The 24,414-nt window shown below is 52.2% G+C and overlaps 1 protein-coding gene and 1 long non-coding RNA gene across 5 annotated transcripts; both read right to left on the bottom strand.

Moving 5' to 3' along the window:
• Positions 1-5,108: 5,108 nt before the first annotated feature.
• PHETA1 (PH domain containing endocytic trafficking adaptor 1) lies at positions 5,109-12,295 on the bottom strand. 4 transcript variants are annotated; one of them, XM_032310446.1, is made up of 4 exons: positions 11,890-12,295; positions 10,501-10,583; positions 9,580-9,747; positions 5,109-7,749 (listed from the first exon to the last, which is right to left on the bottom strand). In XM_032310446.1, exon 4 carries the CDS (start codon positions 7,724-7,726, stop codon positions 7,028-7,030), a length of 699 nt encoding a protein of 232 aa, XP_032166337.1. In that variant the 5' UTR covers positions 7,727-7,749; positions 9,580-9,747; positions 10,501-10,583; positions 11,890-12,295; the 3' UTR covers positions 5,109-7,027. The 4 variants fall into 4 exon arrangements, 3 of the variants coding, with proteins under 3 accessions (XP_032166337.1, XP_032166335.1, XP_032166334.1); XM_032310444.1 differs by having other exon boundaries at positions 9,580-9,722; positions 12,037-12,291; XM_032310443.1 differs by having other exon boundaries at positions 9,580-9,722; positions 11,890-12,290.
• A 3,985-nt stretch (positions 12,296-16,280) lies between these two features.
• On the bottom strand, positions 16,281-22,518 carry LOC116571925. Its single transcript, XR_004278050.1, has 3 exons — positions 21,794-22,518; positions 21,614-21,699; positions 16,281-17,014 (listed from the first exon to the last, which is right to left on the bottom strand). It is a non-coding gene; the product is annotated as an uncharacterized LOC116571925 (long non-coding RNA).
• Between the last annotated feature and the right edge of the window lie 1,896 nt (positions 22,519-24,414).

The raw sequence follows: 24,414 nt of genomic DNA, 5'->3' as shown, positions 1-24,414 counted from the left end.
CCCTTTGGACCCTCGGTTCGCAGCTCTGGAAAAACGGAAGGCAGAAATTCCCAGGATATGGCCCCGTGGTGGTGTAGGTGGGGACCGGAGTAGAGAAGAAGCCACATCTGACATCCACAAGCCACCTAAGAACCTGCAGAAGCAGGTGCCCCCGGCCTCTGGGAACTAAAGCTCCATCCTGGGCCGTCATCTTTGGTGTTGATATTGTCTGCAGTCGCTGCCCATCTGGAGTGGAAAATGCAGTAAAAAACACAGACATATGGAATGCTGAACTAGGGAGCATAGGTGAGTGGGGGTTGGAGAGACCAGAAAGATAAGAGAAGGCAGGGAAGGCCTTGGAAGAGGGTGGTGGTAGATTCCAATCAGGGGACAGGGGAGACAGAGATCGCTGAGTTGGGGGAAATTGGGTGACTGTCCGGGTTTTTATCGAATTTATCAAATGCCTACATGTGCTCAGTGATCCAAAGGCAGAAACATGGGAACCGTGACAGTATGAGTAGTGAAGTCCAGGAAGGCTTCCTGGAGGAGAGGGCATCTCAGCAGACACCTGAAATATTACAGGAGTTAGAGGAGAAGCAGGGGCCAGAACCTGGGGGAACAGGTCCAAAAGAGATTGGAACTTGAGACGGGGTGCATTGAGGAAGGAGGAAGGTCAGATCCCGAAGCCCGTTGGGCCATGGTGGGAAATATGCCTTTCTATTGAGGGTACAGGGAGCCATGGACGGTGTGAGGCAGGCCGTTGCTGTGGTCAGACTTGCATTCTTAGGAGGTTAGGAGGTTCCATCTGCCTGGGGAAGTGGCAAGCCAGAGGAGAGGAGCAGGCCCACCCCTACATAGGCCCTGACCCTCAGGCCTCTTTGGCCCTTGCTTCCTACTCCTGCCCCCCTTTGGCTCCTAGTTAAGCTCCTGCCCTGGGCAAACAGCCCCACTTCCCATCACCTACTGGTGAGTGAAGAAACCAGACCTCACCTGGCTGATTAGCCCATGACTGCCAGGCTGGCTATTCTAGAGATCATTCCAAAGGCCAGGTTCGCAGGGAGTCTGCTCCCTCTATCTCTCCCCCTGCTCTCTCCTCTCCCCCTGCTCCTCTCTGTCTCTCTCTTTCTCGAATAAATAAAACCTTTTCAAAAATAAATAAATAAATAAATAAAGATTAAGGCCAGGCTCTCCATAGCCAAAGGCACAGCCTATATGCTGCTTTAGAATCTAGGCACCCTTTGCGGGTACCCTGGAGGCTGACGTCGCTCCCATAAACCCAAGAGCAGTAAGGAAGGGGCAGGGAACAGCACCTTGAGTGACCTTAGCCAAGGTGACTCCTCACCCCAGGTCGGGTTCCCATCTGCCACAACGAAGGAATAAGACCACTGGTTTCATGACCTTCTCCAGGCCCTCAGGGTGTTGTTAAAAGCACTGGTTTTGGACTTAGCCTCGCCTGGGTTTGACTCTCCACTATCAGGTAATCTAGGGTCCTTCAATGAGACTCAGTTTCCTTATCTGTAAAATGGACCAGATCATAATAACATCTACTTGTGTTTGCTGTCTCTTACCACACAACAATGCCAAAACTTAGTGGCTTAAAACAGTAAATGTTTACCTCTCAGTCTCTGTTGAGTCAGGAATTTAGGAGTGGTGTAACCGGGTGGTTCTGGGTCCTGGATCCCTCATGAGGGTACCAGGAAGCTGCCAACCACCAGGGCTGCGGTCTGGGGCCGGAGAATCTGATCCCAAGATGGCGCCCTCCATGACTGGCAGGCTGGGGCTGGCTTGTTGGCTGAGGGCTTCCGTTCCTCTGTCAGGGCTGCTTGAGTGTCCCCACAGCACGCCAGGCAAGAGGGAGCAAGGCAGAGCCTGCGGTGTCTTCCGTGACCCAGACTTGTAAGTCCTACTGTCACTCCCACGGTATTCCCTTGGCACACAGGCCTGCCATGACTCAGTGCGAGAGGGGACAACACAAAGGCACGGACACCAGGAGGCAAGGCTCATGGGGCCCATCATGGGGTCTGGCTACCACACCGCCTTAGAAGTTTTCTTCGAAGATTAAATGAGCATTTCCTACACTGTGGCCCTAAAATCCCTGTTTCCTACTCAAAATGCAGCTTCCTGGGCTCTACCTCCAACCAACCTCCTGACCCAGATTTCTGGGAGCCAGGGCCCAGGAATCTGCATTCTTAAACCATGGCTACCCCCTGAGGTTACTAGGGCATCACAGGTATCAGCAGATGGGAGGAAGAGCTGATTTTTTGTTGGCCCCACTGGGTGTGCCAGGCCCCAGATGCTGGTGCAACAGGAGAGCATGGGTGTGTGAAACAAACATCCGCTGGGTGTCTTGGCATCATTGGGAACGGCTGGGTTGAGAGCAATATGGATCCTCTTAGAGATGTGCGAACGGTTTATTGGGAAGATAAGGAGAAGACCCTGTGAAATCCAGAGGCAGGATGTTCAGCCAGGCTTTGGGGTACCAGATGGTCTCTCTCTCTCAGGCCCCCTCACACCTGAGTCTGTTCCTCCAAATTCAAAGTTCCCAGGACCCTGCCTGGCTCAGCCTGCGTCTGAGACCAACTCCTGCCTGGTGACCATAGTTGGGGAGAGAAGAATCACGTGAGCTCACGGGGCACGGGAGGCAGCGATTGGCATCTCAGTGCCAAGCCCTGGGTGGGTGCACACCAACAGCAGAGCTGATCCGCACCTTCTGGAAGGCCTGGGTGCACTGCCCTGGATCTCGGCCCCACAACCGGAGAAACAATAACAACAGTTCCCCTGAACAATGAAGGGAGTGCAGTGGCACTCAGCCTGCAAGTGCTTCCCAAACCCCTCCTGGTAAGAACAGCCATGGCTGTGGCCCCAAAAGTGTGATCAGACCAAGCCAGCTCTGACCCCTCTGTCAGGAGCAGGTAACCGTCTTGAAACCCTAAGTGAAAAAACAGTTCATGGGACCCACCTTTTAAAAAGTCTTCATCAGGAAATGCAAATTTGGAGTTGGGCTTAATTAAGGAGTTTATCATTTTTCTACTCTTGAAGAGTTTCATTTTAGATGCCGCGAATTCAGAAATTGGGACAAGTAGTAGGAACTTTTCAATAACCAAGTTTGTGTAACATGAGTTAAGGTGTCTGGGGATGGGTTGGGAGGAGTGGACAGTTGGGACAGAACAGCTCCTCTTAGAACGTATAAGTACAGTGCTATTCTTTCAGTATTTGTTTGCTCTGAAGAGAGATGGATGTCCCAGCAAATACCACCCAGCACTAACCTTCTCCTCACTGAGCTGAGAACAGCCCTACACTTAGTCACCTAGAGCCATGCTCCTTAGAGGGAACAGCTACAGTCATTCAAACTTACCTGTTAGGAAGCCTCTGGCTGAAAAAAAAAAAAAAAAAAAGTCCATTCAAACCTTTAAACAAGAACATTTAATACCTCAAATTACTAGATGTCCAGGAGTAGGGCAGGCTTCTGGTCCACTGATTTGTCAGTTCAAGGATATCTTCAAATATGTACAACCCAGCAGGGCAGATTTTCCTTAGCGTGGCCTACTCATGATCACAAGATGGCTGCCACAGCTCCAGGCATCAGATGTAACCTATCCCCAGAGAGCAATGAAGAGCTCTTCATTGTATCTCTTTTTAGAAGCAAGAAGACCCTTCTACTCACATCTCATTGGCTGAAATTCAGTCACACAGCCATTCTTTAGCAGCTAAAGTCTAGCTGATCCCTGAAAGTCAAGAGGGAACAGCACAATTAACCATTTAGGGTAGATGGATGTGGGCAGCCAGCCCATAGCTTTTGGCCTGGTTGCCGTCCTTGAGGTTCTCACCCCTACCCCAAGTGGCTTCTCAGAATATCCCTCTGAATATATACAATATCCCCCAAAAGACTGTTTGGTGAGGACAATTTCCTCTACTTTGTCCTGCTTCTGGGATGTTTTACTCACCCTTAGACACATGCCCCAAACATCCCCCCTTGGTCTGGCGGAAACACTGACATACTAGCAGGTAGATGTCCAACGCTCTGGTATGGACCGACTTGTCATCCCTTCCCCTTTCAGCGGGTTGCAAGAAAACATTCCAGCCCTCAAAAGCCTGGCACGTGAGGACACCCTTGTGACCCTCCCTCTTGGGGCTGTCTCTCTCCTGCGACTTCCCCCATCCTACAGCCCAGGCCCTGCAGACTGTGGTCACAAACACCACAGGGAGCACCCTGACTCAGCCTGTGTGGGGAACCACTTCCCTGGCTCCCATGTCAGCTGTGGTCCCGGGAGAGGTGGGAGTAATTACTCAGCACATCCTGGGTGCTCAGGGTGGCATGATTCCCTGACCCTGATCATTTTCATTTCTTATTCATGAACTTATTCGGAGGACGGAGGATGGTAGGTTGCTCATCCTAAGCCACATTTTCCTGAGTGTGCACAATTTTTCCAGGCTGGCAAGGGAGACACGTGACTCAAGTTCTGAAACCACATTAGGACCACCTTGGGCCAGCCCCTTCCCATCTGTGAATCCCCCAGTAGCCCAGCAAACAAGCTCGAGGAGTCTTGTTTGAGCACCACCACCATCCACCCTGTGCTCACAGAAGACATCTCTCATCACAGGCTCTTTCTCGCTGAACCAGCACTGATGTCAGCAATCTCTTCCCGGGCCCTAGGCAGCCACCACGAACTGATCTGTGGGAAGAGGCAGGTTTTGGCTCTTCCATCGGCCATCCGGGACGTCCCTCCCAACTGTCAAGCCCTAGCCCACAGTTAACTTGTAAGTCTTCACCTTTCCCCCTCCTTCCTCTCCCCTCTGAAAAGGAACTTTGCAACTCCACCCCCCACCACCACCACCATATTCCTTTGGAAGGCTCTGCCCTTCTTCCACAGGATTCTAGGTGTTTATGTCCCTACTCTGACACTTTTACAGCTGTGTGAACTTAGCAGCTTTCTCAACTCAAGTCTCAGTTCCCTCATCTGTAAAACGGAGCTGTTATCTGCTGTAAGATGTTGAGAATGTGCCCGGCAGAACATCAGCCATGGGCACTCGCATCTGCAAGTCATTTCTCCTGTAGGGTCTGCTCTGCAATGAAGGATTTTGATGGGGGAAAATGAGACAATCAGCCATTTTTTGGACCAGTTTTTTTAATTTTAGCCTTTCCATGCCCCTCCCAGGCTGCCAGATATCTCTGTCCCCACCCAACTCCGGAGGCAGCCTGACCCCATCTTGTGCTTTTTTGTGGGGGTGGGGTGATATAGGGGAGCAATGGTAGGCACTGTACCTTTACAGAGCTTGTAAACCTGTACCAGGATGGGGGCTGACACCTCACCCCACCAGCTGGGTCTGGCCAGTACCTGGGCTCTGGGCAGATCTTAACATCCCTGGAGACCCAGAGCCTATAGACAACAGCAGCCATCCCTACCCCCTCCACTGGGGACTTGGAAAGGAGGGGCATGGGAAGCGTAGGAACACCCCAGAGGCACCTGTCAGCGGAACAGGACGTGTAGAGACTGGGAAGAAGGTAGAAAACCAGGTGAGATTCTTGAGGGGACGGTCTCCAGCCCAGGCTCCTGATCCTGATCCCTGGGAGCCGTGCCAACTGCCCGCCGCCGACCCTCAGCCAGCCCAGAGCTGGGGCACCTCACCCCCTCCCACGAGCGAACAAGAAACAAAAGCAGTGAAAACACCAGGCTCTGTTGCTGGGGGGAAAACACCCTAAAGTATTAAAAATTAAATTAAAACTGAAGCCCCAGTCAACTGAGCCAGCAGTGAGCTGGTGACTGCAGACACAGACACCCCCCCCCATTCTTCCCCGAGCCCCAGGGTCTTCAAAGACAGCAGGAAGGGGCCTCAGGACCAAGACCCACTGTCACCAAGAGGGACCCTCTGGGGAAATACAGGTTGGGTCATATGTGTCCTCAGGTGGTCCCCAGTGTGGGGCACTGAGGACTGTAAACAAAACCCAGCTTGAGGGCCAGGGGTGTCCCAGCCCCCCAAGATTCTCCCTGGAAGAAGAATGGCCACTGTGGTGAGTACGTAAAACAGCAGTCGGCCTCGAGGCAAAGCAAGACCTGGTCTCCCCATCAGAATATTGGGGGTGGAGGTGGGCGGGGACTGTGGAGTGAGGGGCTTCCAGAAGCTAAACACAGCGTGGCAGCTGTTTCTTTGCAGTACCAGATCAGCACCCAGGCCCTTTCTGGGTGGTGAGTCAGCTCCTGGCCACCCATCCCTGGGGAACCCGGCTAGAAAGTCAGCTCAGGCCACACCTGCCCAGCTCAGGGCTGGACAAGGTCAGGCGAGCTCCTGAGAGGGCCCAGAAGGCCCAGCCCCGGCTGGGGCAGAAAACCCAGTTCTGAAGGAGACTGAAGTATGTGGTTAAGGAGTGTCGGGAAGGCATGTGAGAACCCCCACAGGGACACACGCATGGACCAAACCAGAGGGCCGCTGCTGTGCTAGCAGTACCTTCTCAAGGCCTGGCTGAGTCCCAGGGCAAAGTCCTGCCTCGGGAGCAGGCCATCTCAACGCACCGGTTGCGCATGAAAACCTGCGCCTGCGCAGCCTTCTGCACCTGCCTGGGGAGTCAGGAAGGCGGCCTGGAGCCAGGCCCTGGAGCAAAAGGTGAGACCCAGGTGTGGTGCCGCCAGGCCAAGGCTTCTCTCTGTCCATGTCCAGGGCCAGTCCCAGAGGCCAGGACCAGGGCTGAGTTGGCATTGCCTTTCAGGCCCCAGATTATCACGTGGTCCCAGTCACCCCAGTGGGGGCCTGTTAACAGCAACAGGCCTTTGCTGGGTGACTCCGGCCGGCTTGGGGCCAGAGTTCCCTGGATACCAGGACTCCAGCTTCTTGAGGCTCACCGAGGCCCCAGAGGCTCCCCAGAAGAAGGCACAGGGCTCCCTTTGAGTCCCACAGTCCTAACGCACCCCTCGAAGCCGGGTCCCGGAAACCAGGCCACCCCGACTTCCCTCAGGAACCCCCCTCCACCCTGGTATCCCAGGGCAGGGCCTGTCAGAACGAGGCCTGGGGCTGGGGTCCAGCTGGAACCAGCTCCCCCACCCCAGGGGTGACGTCAGGGTTGGGCTCGGCTCCTGAGCCACTGGCTTCTCAGCGCCCTGACCTCCTGCCCGTACAGCTCGTGCAGCCGGGCGAAGGAGCCTGCGCAGAGGGGCCCGTTGGGCGCCGAGGCCCGCCGCCGGGGAGGGAGCGGCGGCGGCGCGGGGCCGGGCCGGGAGCCCGCAGCCGAGGGGCCCGCGGGGCTGGGGGCGGGGCTGGGGGCGGGGCTGGCGGCCAGCGGCTCCGCGCTCCACACGGCGCAGCCGTTCTCCTTGGGCGGGAGCGCGCGCGGCCGGCGCGGCGGCGGCGGACAGTCCCCGGCCCGCATGGCGGCCAGCTGCTGCTCCAGCTCGCGCACCACGAGCCGCAGGTAGTCGAAGCTGGCCCGCGACAGCGCCTTCACCCAGCCCTCCATGGCGGCCTGGCTCTCGGCGGCCAGCACGTAGGTGCGCGCCCGGGCCCCGGCGAAGCGCACGGCGAAGGCGAACTCCTCGGCGGCCTCCACCAGCTCCACCGTGCAGCCCTCCAGGATGATGACGCCCACCGGCTCGCGGCTGGCCGGGTCCTCGAAGTAGAAGAGCATGTTGCCGCGCAGCACGAACCAGCGGCGGTGGTAGGCCGCATGCCGGCCGCCCTTCTTGTACAGGAAGCCCGCGTTGTCCACCGGCGCGTCGCACGTGGCGTAGAAGGCCAGGCTGCGCTCGTTCAGCTTCATGGCGGCCACGCAGGGGCCTGTCCCTGCTCCCCAGGACAGCCCACTGTGACTGCCACGGCCACCAGGTCCCTCCCCGCACCGCGCCTCGCTGTGACCTTACTGCCACCCTTGGCCACCCGAGGCCGTCAACGCCTCCCCACCCCCGCACAGCTGAGGAAACTGAGGCTCCTGGAGCAGAAGCGGCCTGGCCACGCTCACGCAGCTCTTCAGGATCAGAGCCAGGGCCCAAATGCAGGGCTAACTAGCTCCCGAAGTCTCCCCAAGGTAAGGTGGAGCGTAATTCCCGCAGGCCAAGCATTTTGTATGTATTAACTCATTTCATCTCGCAGCAAACCCCAGCTGGTAGGGCTCGCACCACCCCTATTTGACAAAGAGAGCTAGTTACAAAGCAGGTTGGGCGGAACTGAAATTCAAACCCAGGCCTCATCTCAGGCCGGGAGGTTTTCAGCATCCCCAGAAACCAGACCGGCTGTCTCTTTGTGGTCCCTTCCAGGTCCCAGCACCGCTTTTACAACTGGCTTTGATTTGCCTATCCGTGGAATGGGGATATGAACAGAACTTATTTTGGAAGGCTGTAGGGCCTTCATTCATCAAACTTCACTCATCAGATTTGTTAAGGACCTTCTATGTGCCGAGGACTGTTCCAGGCACAAGGAGTACAGCCATAAACGAGAGAGGGCCACTGCCCTGGTGGCATTGACATGCTAGTGGCAGGGGAAGAGGGCAGACCATTAACAAACAGGTAAAGGTACGTCTGCCAGGTGGTCTTCAGTGCTATAGAAAATAAAATACAGGGAAGGGGCCAAGGGTGTTAGGGACCAAAGGAATGTTTGACTTTAGTGGGAGTCAGGAAAGGCTATACTGAGAAGGTAACATCTGAGCAAAGACTTGAAGAGGTGAGGGAAGGAGCCCCAGAGACATACCAAGCAGAGGGAAGAGCAAGTGCAAAGGCCTGAGGTAGGAACCTGCTACTATGCTTGAGAAACAGCCAGGAGGCTGGTGAGGCCAGAGCCGAGGGGGAAGGGAAGAGGCAGAAAACACTGTTATGAAGTGACCCAGATAAAAGGCCCAGGGCTTGGCCCTCACTTATAGGAAAGGGATGCAGAGCGCACCTAATATCCCCTTAAAGCAGAGGACTCCAACTCTATACATTTGGCCAGTGATTTTTATCCACTTTCCCCCAAAGAGTACATGATGGGGGCAACACTGGCCAGACGGGATTAACTGGGAGGTGGAACCTGGGCCCCCAACATACCCATACCTTCCCTTGAAGTATTTCATGGACAGTTTGTTTGGGATTCACAGCCCCACTCTGCACAGGACAGTAGCTGTATTTTTCAAGAGGCAAAGCATGTAAAATCCCTGGATTGCAGAAGGTACTCAATTAACATTTATTCCCCAGCCTGGGTGGTGCCTTACTCAGGGGCTGGAGGAATGAGGTACGGCTGGTGACTCTCTTGGGAGCATCTGCCAAGCCAGGCAACCTGACCCAGAGCAGCGGAACAAAGGAACAACCGCTCCCAACTGAATCCATGTCATCTAACTTGCCTGAGCAGTCAGGGAAGGCTTCCTGGAAGAGACAACACGAGCTGTGATTTAGTAGCGATCAGCCTGTCTTGACCTAGCAGTGGGACCAAGGTCAGACAGAGGCCCTGAAGGCTCAGGGCATGTAATCCCTGCTCTGCCTACCTGAGCTGAGTGACTTTAGACACAGGCTGCCCTGCTCTAAGCCTCAGTTCCTCTCTGCAAAACAGGACTCATGCGTCCTTCCTCACACCCCAACAACTCCATGCAGACCCTGGCTCCATTTCACACAAGAACCACCCACCCTACTGGCCCCATCGCCCTCCTACCTCTCAGGCCAGCGCTTGCCTCCCTGCCCTCTGCCCGGTCTGGTGCCGGCTTGCTCTTCTCTGGGTTCAAATGTCAGCTCTGTAGTGTTCGGGTCGTGTGAGCCGGGCAACCTTTAAGCTTCTCTGGGCCTCCTTTTCCACATCTGTAAGATGGGATCATGACGGCACCTACATCAGGGTGTTGCGATGTGACAGTGACTCTGTAGAAGGTGCCGAGCCTGGTGCTGGACACACAGTACACCCTCAGCAGTGGTAGTGTTGATACTCTTCTCGGCCTCACCAAATGCTCCCCTCAGCATTCTGCCTCGCCCCCTCACCCCCACTGTGCACTGATCAAGCCCAGTTGATGCCCCCCCCATCCCAACCTCTTCCAAATCACTGGTCTAATATCTCTGCCCTCGACCCCTTCCCTGTCCTCCATCCCTATCCTCACTGATCTCACAGCTGCCGCAGCTTCCTGGTTGTCTCCCTGCCTCCACCCTTGCCCCTTCCCTATCCTCTTCAGGGTAAGAGCCAAACTCCCTCCTTGGCCCCTCCCCGGGCCCCACTACAATCCATTCCCCACTGAGGGATCCTGTTAAGAAAAGTCCAACCACGCCCCTCCTCTACTCTAAACACTCCCATGACTCCCTGCTTGTCCCAGTATTAAATTCAGTCCTACCCGTGGCTTCCAAATGCCTTCCCCTCCCTCTCTCCCCCTTGCTCCTTCAGCTCCAGCCACCCGAGCCTCCTTGCTGTTCCCCAGACACACCAGCCTTTGCCCTGGCTGTTCCCCTCTGCCTGGAATGGCCCTCTGTTTTCACATGGCTGACTTCTCTTCCTTCAGTGTCAGCATGACCATCAGGGAAGCAGTCCCTGACCACCCTGTACGCAAGAGACACACACCCCCAGTCACTCCCCTGCACCCCAACCTGAAATTACCTGAGTCATCTCTGCCTGCTCTGGGAGGGCAGGGGTTTCCTGCCTGAATTCCAGCGCCTGGCATGTAGTTGATGCTCAGATACCTGTGGAATGAATCAGACAATTATCTTCTGAAATCTCTCTACATCCCCAACCCACATTCATAGATGTGGAGAATGGAGACAGAGAGGTTAAGTAACTTGTCCAAAGGCACAGTGCTGTGCCCAGAGTCACATGCTCCAGGCAACCAGCACAAAGGGGCTGATCCTGAGATGTCCCCACCCCATTAAGACCCAAGGAAGAGCAGTTTCCCTCATGGCTCAGCAGCTGTCCCCCTGCTGCTGCCCAAATGGGGCCAGCCTGGCCCACGATCTCGGCCCAGCACAGAACCCCACTCTGCCCATGACTCTTGCCTCCTCCAGCCAGGAAAAAAAAAAAAAAGAGGATAGGAAACAGAAGGCGTGCAACCTCCAGCTCCTGGGAGGGCCTGGTTACCCACTTATCTCCTCACTCTCATGCTGTTTTCCAAGTTCAGAGTCCACTCCGGGTACTGCTGTTGATTCAACAGCCTTTGGCCAAGCAGGAAACTAGAGGGAGCCTGGCCTCTCTCTGGTCCCAGGGCCAAGTTCTCTCCTCCATCTAAAACATTTCATTTTACCTTTCCTAGCCTGTTTCCCATCTGCCAAACTCGCTGCAGAGTGGGTTGCATGGACTAGAATGAGGAAAACCCACTGGCAAACTCTGGGAAAGGAACCAAAAGCCCTGCCGCTGGGCATCGGGGTGAGCCTCATCATAAAGTGAGAATATTAATCTCTATCCCTTTGGGAAGGATTGAATAAATCCCAAGAAGTCATTCGGCAAAATGTTTACCAGGCAGTGAGCACTCTGCCAAGAAGCTGTCCAAAAGGCAAATTAGTTAGTTTACGGTCTCCAGGGACACAGCTGGCCCAGAATCCAGGACTCTGGGGAAACTGAGGCATGACATTTGGCATTCAATTCAAGAAGCCCGACCGCAGGTGTTGAGATTGAATCCAGCTGCCCAAGTGTCCCCAATCGTGGAAATGGGGGAGAGGGTGTGGCAGATACAGACAGAAAAACGTGCTGAGAACCCCGAAGAAGAGGGCCTCTCCAAGACCAAGGGCCACAGAGAGCCCAGGGCCCCCGCCCATGCCCGAAGCAGCCCCACTGCCCGTTGCAGAGGCTGCTTTTCCAGATCTGGCACTGCTCCTGGCTGCTCTCTGCTCCTTTCTTTGTGTCTGGTGTGCTCCTTACAGGACAGCCAGAGCCCAGATGAGGTGGTTCACCGCCGAACGTGGTAACCAGAGCTCCACCACGAGTGGAGGTCCCCTATGGGGCGGGGGTCGGCGGCCAAGCTCGGCCGGCAGCCGGGGTCCCCAGAGGGTAAATTACCAGTGGCGTGTTATCGCAGATGGGCAGCTCTCTCCAGCAGAGGTCTCCCAGACAGCCGGGGATCCCGAGGCCCACGGCGGCCCGAGCCCGGTCTTGCGTCCCCTCGCAGGGCCACCCGCAGGTCCCCCCTCGCCAGGCCGGCCTTACCTCGCCGTGCAGCCTAGGGAGGTGGCGGCAGCGGCGGGACGGGAGGCGCGGGGCCCCGGGGCGGCCCGGCCATGGCCCGGGACCCGCTGGGTGGCGGCGGCAGCGGTGGCGCTTTGTCTCCTGGGTGGCGGGGCTGGCGCAGCCGCGGGAGAGCGCCACTCGGGCGGAAGGAGGCGGGAGCAGCCGGACGGTCCACGACCCCCCGGGCGCGCCCCTTTAACCCTTCGCAACCCACCCACACCGGGACCGCCCCGCCTTCGTCCCGCCCCCGGATTGGCCTGCCCCGACTCGGCACGCCCCTGGGTTCGCCACGCCTCCGCAGGCCGGCTCCTGAAACCGCTCTTAAAGGGACCGCGCCTAATTCCCAACCCCCAGCGCCCTATCCCAGGAAAGAGGCCTAGGCCCGGAAGACCGCGCGCTTCTAGGGGTAAGGACCGACGGCGGATTTGCAGGGGAAAAATCATCTGGGGTCGTGGGCGAGACCAGGTCCTGCAGCCCTAGGCCTGGAGTCGGAGCTCTTCCCTGACTAGCGTCGCCAGATTTAGAAATTTTAGCTCCTAGCCAAATCTGAAAAACAACGCTGCTAAAAATTTGTAATTTATTAAAAAAAAAAAATCTGAATACAGCACATTTCGGGCGTTTTGACAAAGTCAGTCGAGAACTGTATTATATAAACAGGGTGCTTGGCAACCCTACCCCTTGTCCCATTGAAGAGGGAAAGTCCTGGAGTTGGGCGGTTATGGGGTTCGGGTCCCACAGAGCCCTTTGATTGCTGTGGGCCCTTGAGAAGTCAGTTCAGGTCTCTAAGTCTCTGATTCCTCGTCTGTAAAGTAAAGACAGTGAATATAAAGTTCATGGCACACAGTAGGTGCTTTCAGCAAACAGGAACTGCTGTTCTTTTTATTCCACCCAAAATACCATTGTTCTACCTCCTGGACCTTTTTTAAATTTCTGGCTCTTGCTGCCACCCTCCAGGACTCAGTCATTGTCCGGTCCTGGCCTGAGGACAAGAGAGGACCAGGACAGACCAGGATCATGTATTCGTTCTACAGCCTCTTACTAAGCACCTACTATGTTTCAGGTGCTGTTCCTTAATCAGTCAACAACTGAGTTCTGGAAGTGATCTGTGCTAGGAAGACAGTCAGCCATGGTGAGGTAGAAAGAATGTGAGTGAAACTTCAGACAAGGTGCTCAGAGAAAGTCTCTCTGAGGAGCAGAGACCTGAACGAAGTGAGGGAGAGAGCCATGTAGATGTCCGGGAGAAAATTGTTCCAGGCAGAGGAAACAGCACATGCAAAGGTCCTGAGATTGGACCATCCCAAGCATGTTTGGAGAACAGGGAACAGCCCCAGTGGGGCTGCAGCCAAGCAGGCCAGTGAAATAATCGTTGGAAATAAGGTCAGAGAGTATTGGTTGAACCAGGTGGCTTAGAGCCTTGTGGATCATAAGATTTTACTTTTACTCTGAAAAGAATGGGGAGCCATGGGAGGGTTTTGAGAACAGGAGAGAAACATGGTCTGTCTTGGTTCAACATGGTCCTGGCTAGTGTGAGGAGGATGAACTACAAGAAGAAGGGTAGAGGCAGGATACCAAGGAGGATCCTATTATATTAGTCTAAGCAAGTGATGGCTGTCGCTTAGAGCAAAGCAAAAGCAGGGGTGGGTGGAGAAGAGCAGTTGGGCTCTTGGGCTTACCTGATAGTGAAGCCAGCACGGGAGAAAGTAGGACCAAGACCCACAACATGGAGCGAGACAGGTACCTAAATGCATCTGATAGTGACTGAAGCCCTGAATCCACCTATACCGGATGCTGCCAAAATTCTTCAGCCAGGAAAGCCTAGCCCGAATTTCCGCAACTGTAAACACTCACCAGATTAGGAAAATGCCAGGCACAAAGATTTCTGGGTCTTGATGTGGGGAAATTTTCCCAGAAGTCTGTGAACCTTGGTTCTCAGAGCCCCTCGTGCTGCAGTTGGGGTTTTCCATGGGTGAAAGAGGCAGAAAGCAACCACCTGGCATCTTTTTAAAAAAAAATTCCTCAATGTTTATTGTAATTTTCATTGAGGTGAAATTCACGTAACAAAAAATTAATCATTTTATTTATTTAAAAATGTTTATTTTTTTTTTTTTTTGCATAATCTCTACACCCAACATGGGGCTTGAACTTACAACCCTGAGATCCAGAGTTGCATGCTCCACCAACTGAGCCAAGCCAGCCAGGTGCCCTCAAAATAAACCATTTTAAAGTAAACATAGGGACATGAGGGACACCTGGGTGGCTCAGTCTGTTAAGCATCTGCCTTTGGCTCAGGTCATGATCCCGAGGTCATGGGATTGAGTCCCACATTGTGCTCCTTGCTCAGCAGGGAGCCTGCTTCTCCCTTGCCTGCCACTCCTCCGCTTGTGCTCTTTCTTTCTCTGACAAATAAATAAAATCTTTAAATGTGTGTGTGTGTGTGTGTGTGTTTACATACATATATAGCATGGTGACTAGCTGATAACACAGTTTGTATAATTTAAATTTGCTAAGAGAGTAGAGCTTAAATGTTCTCATTGAAAGAAGAAAAAAAAAAGAAAGAAAGAAACGCTAGGGGCGCCTTCACACATGGAGCTCAGGTCATGATCCCAGGGTCCTGGGATTGAGCCCCACATTGGGCTCTCTGCTCAGCAGGGAGCCTGCTTCCTCCTCTCTCTCTCTCTCTGCCTGCCTCTTAGCCTATTTGTGATCTCTGTTAAATAAATAAATAAAATCTTTAAAAAAAAAAAAAAAAGAAAGAAACGCTAAAACACATTGATGATGTGTTAACTAGGGAAGAGGAGTCTTCACAATGTTTATATATATGTATCAAATCATCACAATGTACACTTTAAATGTCTTACTTTTAATTTGTCCATTATACCTCCATAAAGCTAAAAATAAAGAAAGAAAAGAAAAAAGGTAGAGCTTTGAGCTTTAAAAAGTCACCAACGTGGGGCGCCTGGGTGGCTCAGTGGGTTAAAGCCTCTGCCTTCGGCTCAGGTCATGATCTCAGGGTCCTGGGATCGAGCCCCACATCGGGCTCTCTGCTCGGCAGGGAGCCGGCTTCCTCCTCTCTCTCTCTCTCTCTCTCTCTACTTCTCAGCCTACTTGTGATCTCTGTCTGTCAAATAAATAAATAAAGTCTTAAAAAAAAACAAGTCATCAACACAGGGGCGCCTGGGTGGCTCAGTTGGTTAAGGGTCGTACTGTTAGTTTTGGTTCAGGTCATGATCTCAGGGTCGTGGGATCGAGCCCCACATCAGGCTGCATGCTGAGTACGGAGTCTCTCTGCCTCCTGGCATGCATGCTTTCAATCTCTCTCTCTCTCTCTCTCTCTCTCTTGCTCATAAATAAATACTTCTTTAAGAAAAGTCACCAGCACAAAATAAAAGAAACAATTCAGTGACATTTCGTACATTCATGATGTTTAATCACCAACACTATCTAGTTTCAGAACATTCCTGGTACTCCAAAGGAAAACCCCACAACCTTTAGCAGTCACTCCCCTTTCTCCTCTCCCTCCAGCCCCTGGCAACACCCAATCTACTTTCTATCTTTTTTTTTTTTTTTCATGGAAGTGTACTTGACACACCATGCTACATTAGTTTCAGGTGTACAATATAGTGATTCAACAATGTACTTACGCTCTGTTCACCGCAAGCGCAGCGGCCATCTGTCACCGTGCAACGCTATTACAGTATTGTTGATGGTCCTCCCTGTGCTGTCCTTTTCATGCCCGTGACTTCTCTTCCACAACCGGAAGCCTGTGTCTTCCACTCCCCTTCACCCCTTTTGCCCATCTCCACCTCCCTCCCCAAGGGCAACTACCAGTTTGTTCACTGTATTGATGGGTCTGTTTCTGGTTTTTGTTGTTGTTGTTGTTGTTATTTGTTTGTTCATTTTTGTTTTTTAGATTCCACATGTAAGTGAAATTGTATGAAGATAGTCTTTCTCTGTCTGGCTTATTTCACATAGCACTATACCCTCTAGGTCGTCCATGTTGTTGCAAATGGCAAGATTTCAGTCTTTTTTATGGCTGAGTAATATTCCATTTTGTGTATCTACCCCACATCTTTATCCATTCATCTGTGGGTGGACACGGGCTGCTTCCATATCTTGGCTGGTGTAAGTAGGGCTGCATTAAACACAGGATTGCATATAGCTTTCCAAATTAGTGTTTTTATTTTCTTTGGATAAATACCCAGGAGTGGGATGACTGGACCATACTGTGTTACTATTTTTAATTTTCTGAGGCATCTCCACACTGTTTTCCGCAGTGGTTGCACCAACTTACATTTCCACCATCAGGAGAGTCCCTTTTCCTCCACGTCCTCAGCAACATATGTTATTTCTGGTTGTGGTTGTGGTTGTTTTAATTCTGGCTATTCCGATGGGAGTGAGGTGCTATCCCGTTGTGGTTTTAATTTTCATTTCCCTGAGGATGAGTGATGTGGAGCATCTCTTCATAGGTCTATTGGCCATCTGGATGTCTTCCTTGGGAACATGTCAATTTATATCTTCTGCTTATTTTAATTGGATTATTTGGTTTTGAGGTGTTAGGTCGCATGAGATCTTTATATATTTTGCATATTAACCCCTTATTGGATATGTCATTTGGGAATATCTTCTCACATTCAGTAGGTTGCCTCTACTTTCTGTTGCTGTGGATTTATCGATGCTGGATATTTCATGTAAGTGGAATCATAGTATAGGGCCTTTTGTGCCTTACTTCTTTCACTTAGCATAGTGTTTTTAATGTCCATGAGCCTTACAGCATTTATCAGTACTTCCTTTCTTTGTGGCCAAGTCGTATCTCACCGTGCGGGTATGCTACATTTTGTTTATTCTTTCATCTGTTGAGGATATTCTGCCATTCCAGCCTTTGGCGGCTGTGAATGGCTGAGCAGCTTTGTGGCTGCGGACTGGGGAGGGCTGGAGAAGAGGCCGTGATTGAGACGGCCTGGAAAGGGGAATTTGAGAACCAGAACTGAGTTGTGGCTGCGGTTACCAGTCCTGATGATTTTACCTCCGAACCGTGTCTGAGTCTGTCACTTCTCCATCCTCGCCACCACTTCCCCATCCCAGGCCACCATCAACTCTCAGCTCTCACCAGGACAGCTGCTGTGGCCTCCTCTCCCGTCTCCCGGCTGCCCCTCCGACCCCGGCACCCGGTGCATCCATCTTCCTGTGAGGGAATCCTAGTAAAACTTAAGGCAAACCAAGGCACGGCACTCTCTTACTCAGAGCCTTTCCGTGGCTCCCCACTGCCTCAGAAGCACGTCCACCGCCACCCTGTGAGTGACAAGGTCCTACTTGTCCTACTGGTCCTCTGCCCACCCCTCCAGCTTCTCATGCTTCTCATGCCTCGTGTCCTATCTCCACTCCCTCAGCTTCAGCCACCTGGCTTCCTTCTGCTCCAGCAACGCACCGTGCTCAGGGCCTTTGCACATGTGGCCCATTTCCAGGCTCCTCCTTCAAGTCCTCACCCAGCCATCCCCTCTTCCCAGCCCCACCCCACTGAGTCCAGTGCCTTGGTTTCCTCCAAGTCATTCTTTGTTTCCTCCAGTCATTCTTTCCACCAGCATTTATCAAGATACGAGGTAAAAATAAGTACATGCCTGCTCATAGCAGCAATATTCCCAATAACCAAAAGTTGGAAGCAACCCAAGTGTCCAAGTGTCCATCAACGGATGAATGGATAAATAAAATACGGTGCATCCATTAAATGGAATATTACTCAGCCGTAATTAAGGAATAGAGTTCTGGGGCTCTTGGCTGACTCAGTTGGTAGGTCGCCTGACCCTTGATCTTGGGGTTGTAAGTTCGAGCCCCGGGTTGGGTATAGAGATTACTTAAAAATTAAATCTCTGGGGGGCACCTGGTGGTACTGTTGGTTAAGTGTCCGACTCTTAGTTTCTGCTCGGGTTTTGATCTCAGGGTTGTGAGATTGGGCCCTGCATAGAGCTCTTCTCAGCGCTGAACACAGAGTCTGCTGGGACTCTCTCTCTCCCTCTTCTTCTGCCCCTCCCCGGCAAAAAACTTTAAAAAATAAATAAATAAGAGGGGCGCCTGGGTGGCTCAGTGGGTTAAGCCGCTGCCTTCAGCTCAGGTCATGATCTCAGGGTCCTGGGATCGAGTCCCGCGTCGGGCTCTCTGCTCAGCAGGGAGCCTGCTTCCCTCTCTCTCTCTCTCTGCCTGCCTCTCCATCTACTTGTGACTTCTCTCTGTCAAATAAATAAATAAAATCTTTATAAATAAATAAATAAGAATAAATAAAATGGTCAATTTTATGCCATGTGAATTTCTCCTCAATAAATTAGGGGTGGGTATATTTAAAATAAGCTGTACACCCAAAGTGGGGTTCCAACTCACAAGCACAAGACCAAGGGTCTTGGGGCACCTGGGTGGCTCAGTGGGTTAAGCCTCTGCCTTCAGCTCAGGTCATGATCTCAGGGTCCTGGGATCAAGCCCTGCATTGGGCTCTCTGCTCAGCAGGGAGCCTGCTTCTGCCTCTCTCTCTCTCTGCCTGCTGCTCTGCCTACTTGTGATCTCCGTCTGTCAAATAAATAAATAAAATCTTAAGAATCTCACACTGTACAGACTAAACCAGCCAGGTGCCCCCTTCAATACAATGTTTATAAAAAAGAAAGAAAAAAAGACAAGGGCTCCTCCCCTCTCTTATTAGAGGGGGGTGAAAAGGAAGCACATTCACACAGCACAGTAGATGAAGTTAGGAGTCAAGGAGAGAAATAAAGCAGGGGAAGAACATAAGAAGTGTGAGTGATAATGAGCTTGCCCTCCTGGGTCGCTAGGAGGGGCCAGGAAGACCTCCCAGAGAAGGCGCTTTTCAGGAAAGGCCTGAAGGAAATAAGGACACAAACCATGCGGCTATCCAGAGGGAAAAGCATTCTTGGCAGAGGGAACAGCAAATGCAAAGCCTCAGAGGCAAGAAACATAGTAAGGAGGCCAGTGTGGCTGGAGAAGAAAGAGCAAGAAGAGAGGGGAGATGAGATGAGGAGGCCCCGGGGCTTTTCTCAGAAGGCGAGATGAGGAGGAACTCGCCAGGAGGCCAGAGGGCACATGCGATGGAGGGGGGGCGGGTGCAGAAAAAACTGCAGGAGAAACTAACTGTAGGCCGTGTACTTGGGGCTGATGACTCTGTGCCGAACCTGTCACTACCCCAACCCCCGTTAGATGGTAGGTCCACAAGGGCAGGGAGTTTGCTTTTCTCGCACCTGCGTCCCCACGCCTGGCACAGCTTTGGGCACACAGTCGGGGCCGGCTGACTGGCCCATGACTCAGGGCCTGAGCCAGTCCTCCTGGGAAGGTGCCCACAGGACCTGCCATCTCACTTCCAGTTCTCACCTCCCCCGCGCCTTGTCTTAGCCACGAGCCGGGGAAGACCCGCTCCAAGCTGGCGTCTGAGGCAGAGTTTCCTTCCACAGCGGCCACCCCACCCCAGCAGTGGGCAGGACCTGCCAACCCCAAGAAGGAACTGAAATTGTCCTCCACCACAACTCGCGGGCCTGGCACACGGCAAGCTGGGAGGCACATGGGGCAAGGGGAGTGACCGGAAGGGCCAGAGTCCCTGACTTCAAGGGCCCCTCCTCTGGTGTCCGCGCCAGCGGCCTGAAGCCGCGTCCTGGGTATGAGCGAAATTTTGCTGAAAGCACAGAGACCTGGAAGGTCTTGCCAGCTCATTCCATAGCACTGCCAGCTCCTCTCCTTGTCCCCTCCATCCCTTCCGGGGCCTCTCCCCACTCCGTAAAGCCTCTCCTTGCCACTGACCCCCGAATTACTGAATTCTTTCTCCCAAGGACTTAAGCCTCCTCCCAGTGTCTCCAGCTCCTTAGCTAGTTAGTTAAAAGGACGCTCCACTGGCACACTCGTGATCCTGAGATCTGGTCACCTGCTCTGCCGACTGAGCCAGCCAGGCAGCCCCCTGCAAGGTGTACTGCTGATCTGCCAAGCTCTTTCTCCCCAGTCCCTCACATGGAATCTGCAAGGCTCAGAGAAGGTGAGTAACACGCCTGTGGTCACACAGGAAGGGGCAGAGCTGGCATTACTACCCAGACCTGTTGGATATCACAGCCTAACCATGCAGCTGGCTCCACCTCAAGTCCAAAGAAACGCTATTCCCCTTATTCCGACCCTGCACTAGCAAAACCTGCAAATCACTAATCCCTTCCCTTGACACAAGCCACTCCCATTCCCAGAACAGCAGAATGGCTGCCTTTAGTCTGTATATGAAGTCTGATTTCTTTTTCTTCCTCCTAGGCTAGATTGGCCTGGTCCCTGAGCTGCACCTTAATTTTGCCAACAAAATTAATGGGCTTAATGTGTATAAGTGAGTTCCAATCCCCACTCTTCCATTTTCAAGCTGTGTGACCTCCAGCAAGTCACTTAACCTCTCTGTGCCTTGGTTTCCTCATCTGTAAAACAGAAGAAATAACAGCATCATGTCATCCCGTTCCTACCCTCACCCCCCGTGTCTCATAAGGTGTTAGGAGGGGGTTCAGGAAAAATGGCTCATGTTCACTGAGCTGTGCTGTGTGTTTCACTTGTCAGGACAACGCTGAGAAGTAGGAGTGATTTTTCCATCCCCATTTTACAGATAAACAAACCAAGATGAAATGGCCTGGACTCATGCAGCGAGCAAAATGAGTTCAAATCCAGGCAGTCCCACTTTGAGTCTAAATCTTGCTGCCCCATCTGGTTAAGAATAAAAAGCCCTAGGGCTCCTGGGTGGCTCAGTGGGTTAAAGCCTCTGCCTTCGGTTCAGGTCATGATCCCAGTATCCTGGGATCAAGCCCCGCATTGGGCTCTCTGCTCAGCAGGCAGCCTGCTTCTGCCTCTCTCTCTGCCTACTTGTGATCTTTGTCTGTCAAATAAATAAATAAATCTTAAAAAATAAAAAAAAATTAAAAATTAAGGAAATTTAAAAATAAAATAAAATTAAAAATAAAATAAAATAAATAAAAAGCCCGCAGAACAGGGTTGGCAGGTAGTAAATCCTCCGTAACTGTGGGGTGTTACCACCTTCTGTTCACAAGTTTTGTTGGCAGTTCACACCTTCGAGAAATAGAAAACATAAAAAAAACAGGGGCATGGGACGCCTGGGTGGCTCAGTTGGTTAAGCAGCTGCCTTCGGCTCAGGTCGTGATCCCAGCGTTCTGGGATCGAGTCCCGCATCGGGCTCCTTGCTCAGCAGGGAGCCTGCTTCTCCCTCTGCCTCTGCCTGCCATTCTGTCTGCCTGTGCTCGCTCTCTCCCCCTCTCTCTCTGATAAATAAATAAAATCTTTAAAAAAAAAAACAAAAACAGGGGCATCTGGGTGGCTCAGTCAGTTAAGCGTCTGCCTTCGACTCAGGTCATGATCCAAGAGTCCTGGGATCGAGCCCCACGTCCTGCCCAGTGGGGAGCCTGCTTCTCCCTCTGCCTCTGCTGCTCCCCCTGCTTGTGCTCTCTCTCAAGTAAATAAAATCTTTGAAACTAAAAGTAAATAATAAGTAACAGATTTTTTAAAAATTAACAAGAACTTAAAAGCTGTGATGCCAGACCTGGGTTTGAATCCTGGCTTGGAATCTGAGTAGCTACGTGACTTAAGGGAAGTCACCTTCCCTTCTCTGGGCCTCAGTTTCCTCACCTGGAAAACAGAGATAAGGGTTGTTGGAAGAATTCAATGAACTTTGAGGTCCTTGCCAACTTGTTACTGTCCATTTATTTAAGAGGTCACCTACCAATGATCTGTTTCCGAGCACGAGAACAGACTGCAGTGTCTGTAGGGTCCACCTTTGGATCCCCAGTGTCCGGCACATAGTAGGGGCTCAGAAGATCTCAGCCTGATGAGGGGAGTATTTTCCTGCCCCCCATGGCATCCCAGCTTCTCTCAGCCTGCCCTTACTCCTTACTCCCAACCCCAAGACCATGTCCTCATCTCCTATTTCAGCCATGAGAAACCCATAAGGGACCTTCTGTGGGGGATGGTTCCTGGGAGGCACCACTGTTGTTCTTGGGTGGGAGTCTCTCCGTTGCTAAGTGACCAAAAGCCTGCCCACAAACAGGGCTTCAGCCAATGAGAGCCAACCAACTGACGCACCTGGTTGAGAAGTCTAAGAGTAACAGCGTTTCAGGTATGGCTGGATCTAGCTGTGTACATCAGTAGTTCTCAGTGTCTCCATCTCCAAGTTTTGCTTTGCTCTGAGTGTATTCATTCTGAGACACAGTGGCCCTCCAGAAGCTCCAAGCTTATGTCTTCCCAGCTCTCAAATTTTCAAGTGGAATAGGACACTTTCTTGCTGTTCTGCCTGAGTCCGAAATTGATTGTCACAGGTCCCTGCACATCCTTGAGCCAGTCATTGGAGCAGGGATGGGAAGGTCAGCCCCGGAGAACATCTTGATCTGAGGCTACCTAGAAAACCAGGTGCTGCTGCCATAGCAAGGGGAAGCCAGGCCACCCTGATGGCCACCAATCATGGGCAATCACCCCAAAACAGAAGAGAGCCCAGCTTGGGGAAAATGTAAATGTGGGGCTCAGCTGCTCTCTGTGCACGCCCTCAGCTTCCTACTTCTATTTCCAAGAGTATTGCTGAATATTTCCCTCTCTCCCCGCCTCCTCTCTGCTCCTTCTCTCCTTGGTCCCGTGGCTCCTGCTGCCTCAGAGAGGTGAAGTAACTTGCCCAAGGTCACACAGCCAGCACATGTGGCAGAGTCCAGAAGCATCCCAGGCAGCTGACGGCAAAGTCCTGCTGTGGGCTCAGGACTAAGTCAAGGCCAAGGTGCTACCGTAGCTCAGCCCCAGACAGCGCACAGAGGACACTGCAGCCTCCTCACACCAGTCATCTCTGCCCTCAAATATGCACCTGCCCTGTGGCTCCATTTTCTCCCCAGAAAGGACCTGATTGCCTGGTGGCCATCCTTGAGCATAGAGCTGCTGCTGGACAACCTTCCCATGGTTGCTTTGGCTCACTTTGAAGCCATGCTCAGTCACCTAAAGGCTGGCCAGGGACTCAGGTGGCTACTAGCATGAGGGTCTCAGAGCCACCCTGGTGATCTGCAGGTGAGGAGTGACTCACACTCATGTCACATCCTCTGTGGGACCATCCCCAGCCTCTGCCAGGCCAGGGGTAGGAGACCAGGCTCCAGCAGCCCATTTTGGGGTAAAGACCAGCCTGTGGGGGACTGGAGGAATAAGGGAGACACATCTCCAAACCTTAGTCCTCTACCTAACCCTTTTTTGGTCACATTTTTTTTAATTGAGGTGAAATTCACATAATATAAAATTAATCCTTTTAAAGTGAACAATTCCTTGCCATTTACCACATTCACAATGTTGTACTACCCCCACAACTTCCTAGTTCCAAAACCTTTTCATCCCCATAAAAGGAAACCCCATACTTAGAACCAGGAACTCCCCATCCTCAACCTCCCCTCCCCGACCCAGAGCAGACAGCGATCTGTGTTTTGTCTCTGTGGAATTACCCCTTCTGCATATTTCACGGAAATGGAATTATACACTATGGGACCTTCTGTACCGGGCTTCCTTTACTCAGCACATTGGGGTTTTTCTGTGTGTGGAAGGGGGTTTTGTTTTGTTTTCTTTTTGTTTTTTAATTCCATGTGAATTTGTCTTTTTTAAAGCTTATTTATTTAAGTGATCTCTATGTCCAACCCGGGGTTCGAACTCACAACCCCGAGATCAAAAGTCGCATGTTCCTCCAACCAAGCCAACCAGGCGCCCCTCACTCCGCATATTATTTGGAAGCCCACCCATGTTTTATCATATGGCAGTATTTCCTTTTTATGGTTGAGGATAGATCACATCTTGGTTGTCCATTCATCCACTGATGGACATCTGGGTTGTTTCTACCTTTTGCCTCTGTGAACACGGAATGGGCATTCAAATACAAGTGTCTGTTCGAGTACCTGTCACCAGTTCTTTGGGGCTGTATTGTAGCTAACATTCTGATGCTTCTTGTAGTGTAGATAGGGAAGGGTTGCATTCTCAGGTGTTTGCAGTCCCCTACCCCTCAGTGTAAAGGGGGGACCCGAAAACAGGTTTAGCTCATCATAAGCATCATTGATCAAGTGTCCTGTGCTACACAGATGTTTTCATTCAATCTTCACAAATACTCTGTGCAGTAGGTATTATTCTCATCCCCATTTTGCAGATGAGGAAACTGAGACTTAGATCAAGCCAGCACAAAGGTGACAGAACCAAGGCTCGCGTAACAACTGTGTGCTTTGGAGTCACCATCCACCAATAATCACTTAGCACCTACCTTTCATTTGGTCTCAGCACAAGGTTTTGAAGCACCTGATGTGCGCCCGAATCCTTTTCCATCCCAGCTGTTCAAAGGTG

Source organism: Mustela erminea, chromosome 13, assembly GCF_009829155.1.
Source record: "Mustela erminea isolate mMusErm1 chromosome 13, mMusErm1.Pri, whole genome shotgun sequence".
NCBI lineage: Eukaryota > Metazoa > Chordata > Mammalia > Carnivora > Mustelidae > Mustela > Mustela erminea.
Note: the sequence above shows the minus strand (reverse complement) of the source record. Positions and strands in the feature narration are given on the sequence as shown.

Bases quoted from the DNA above. Each gene is read 5' to 3' on its own strand.
- PHETA1 (XM_032310446.1), bottom strand. From the start codon at position 7,726: ATGAAGCTGAACGAGCGCAGCCTGGCCTTCTACGCCACGTGCGACGCG.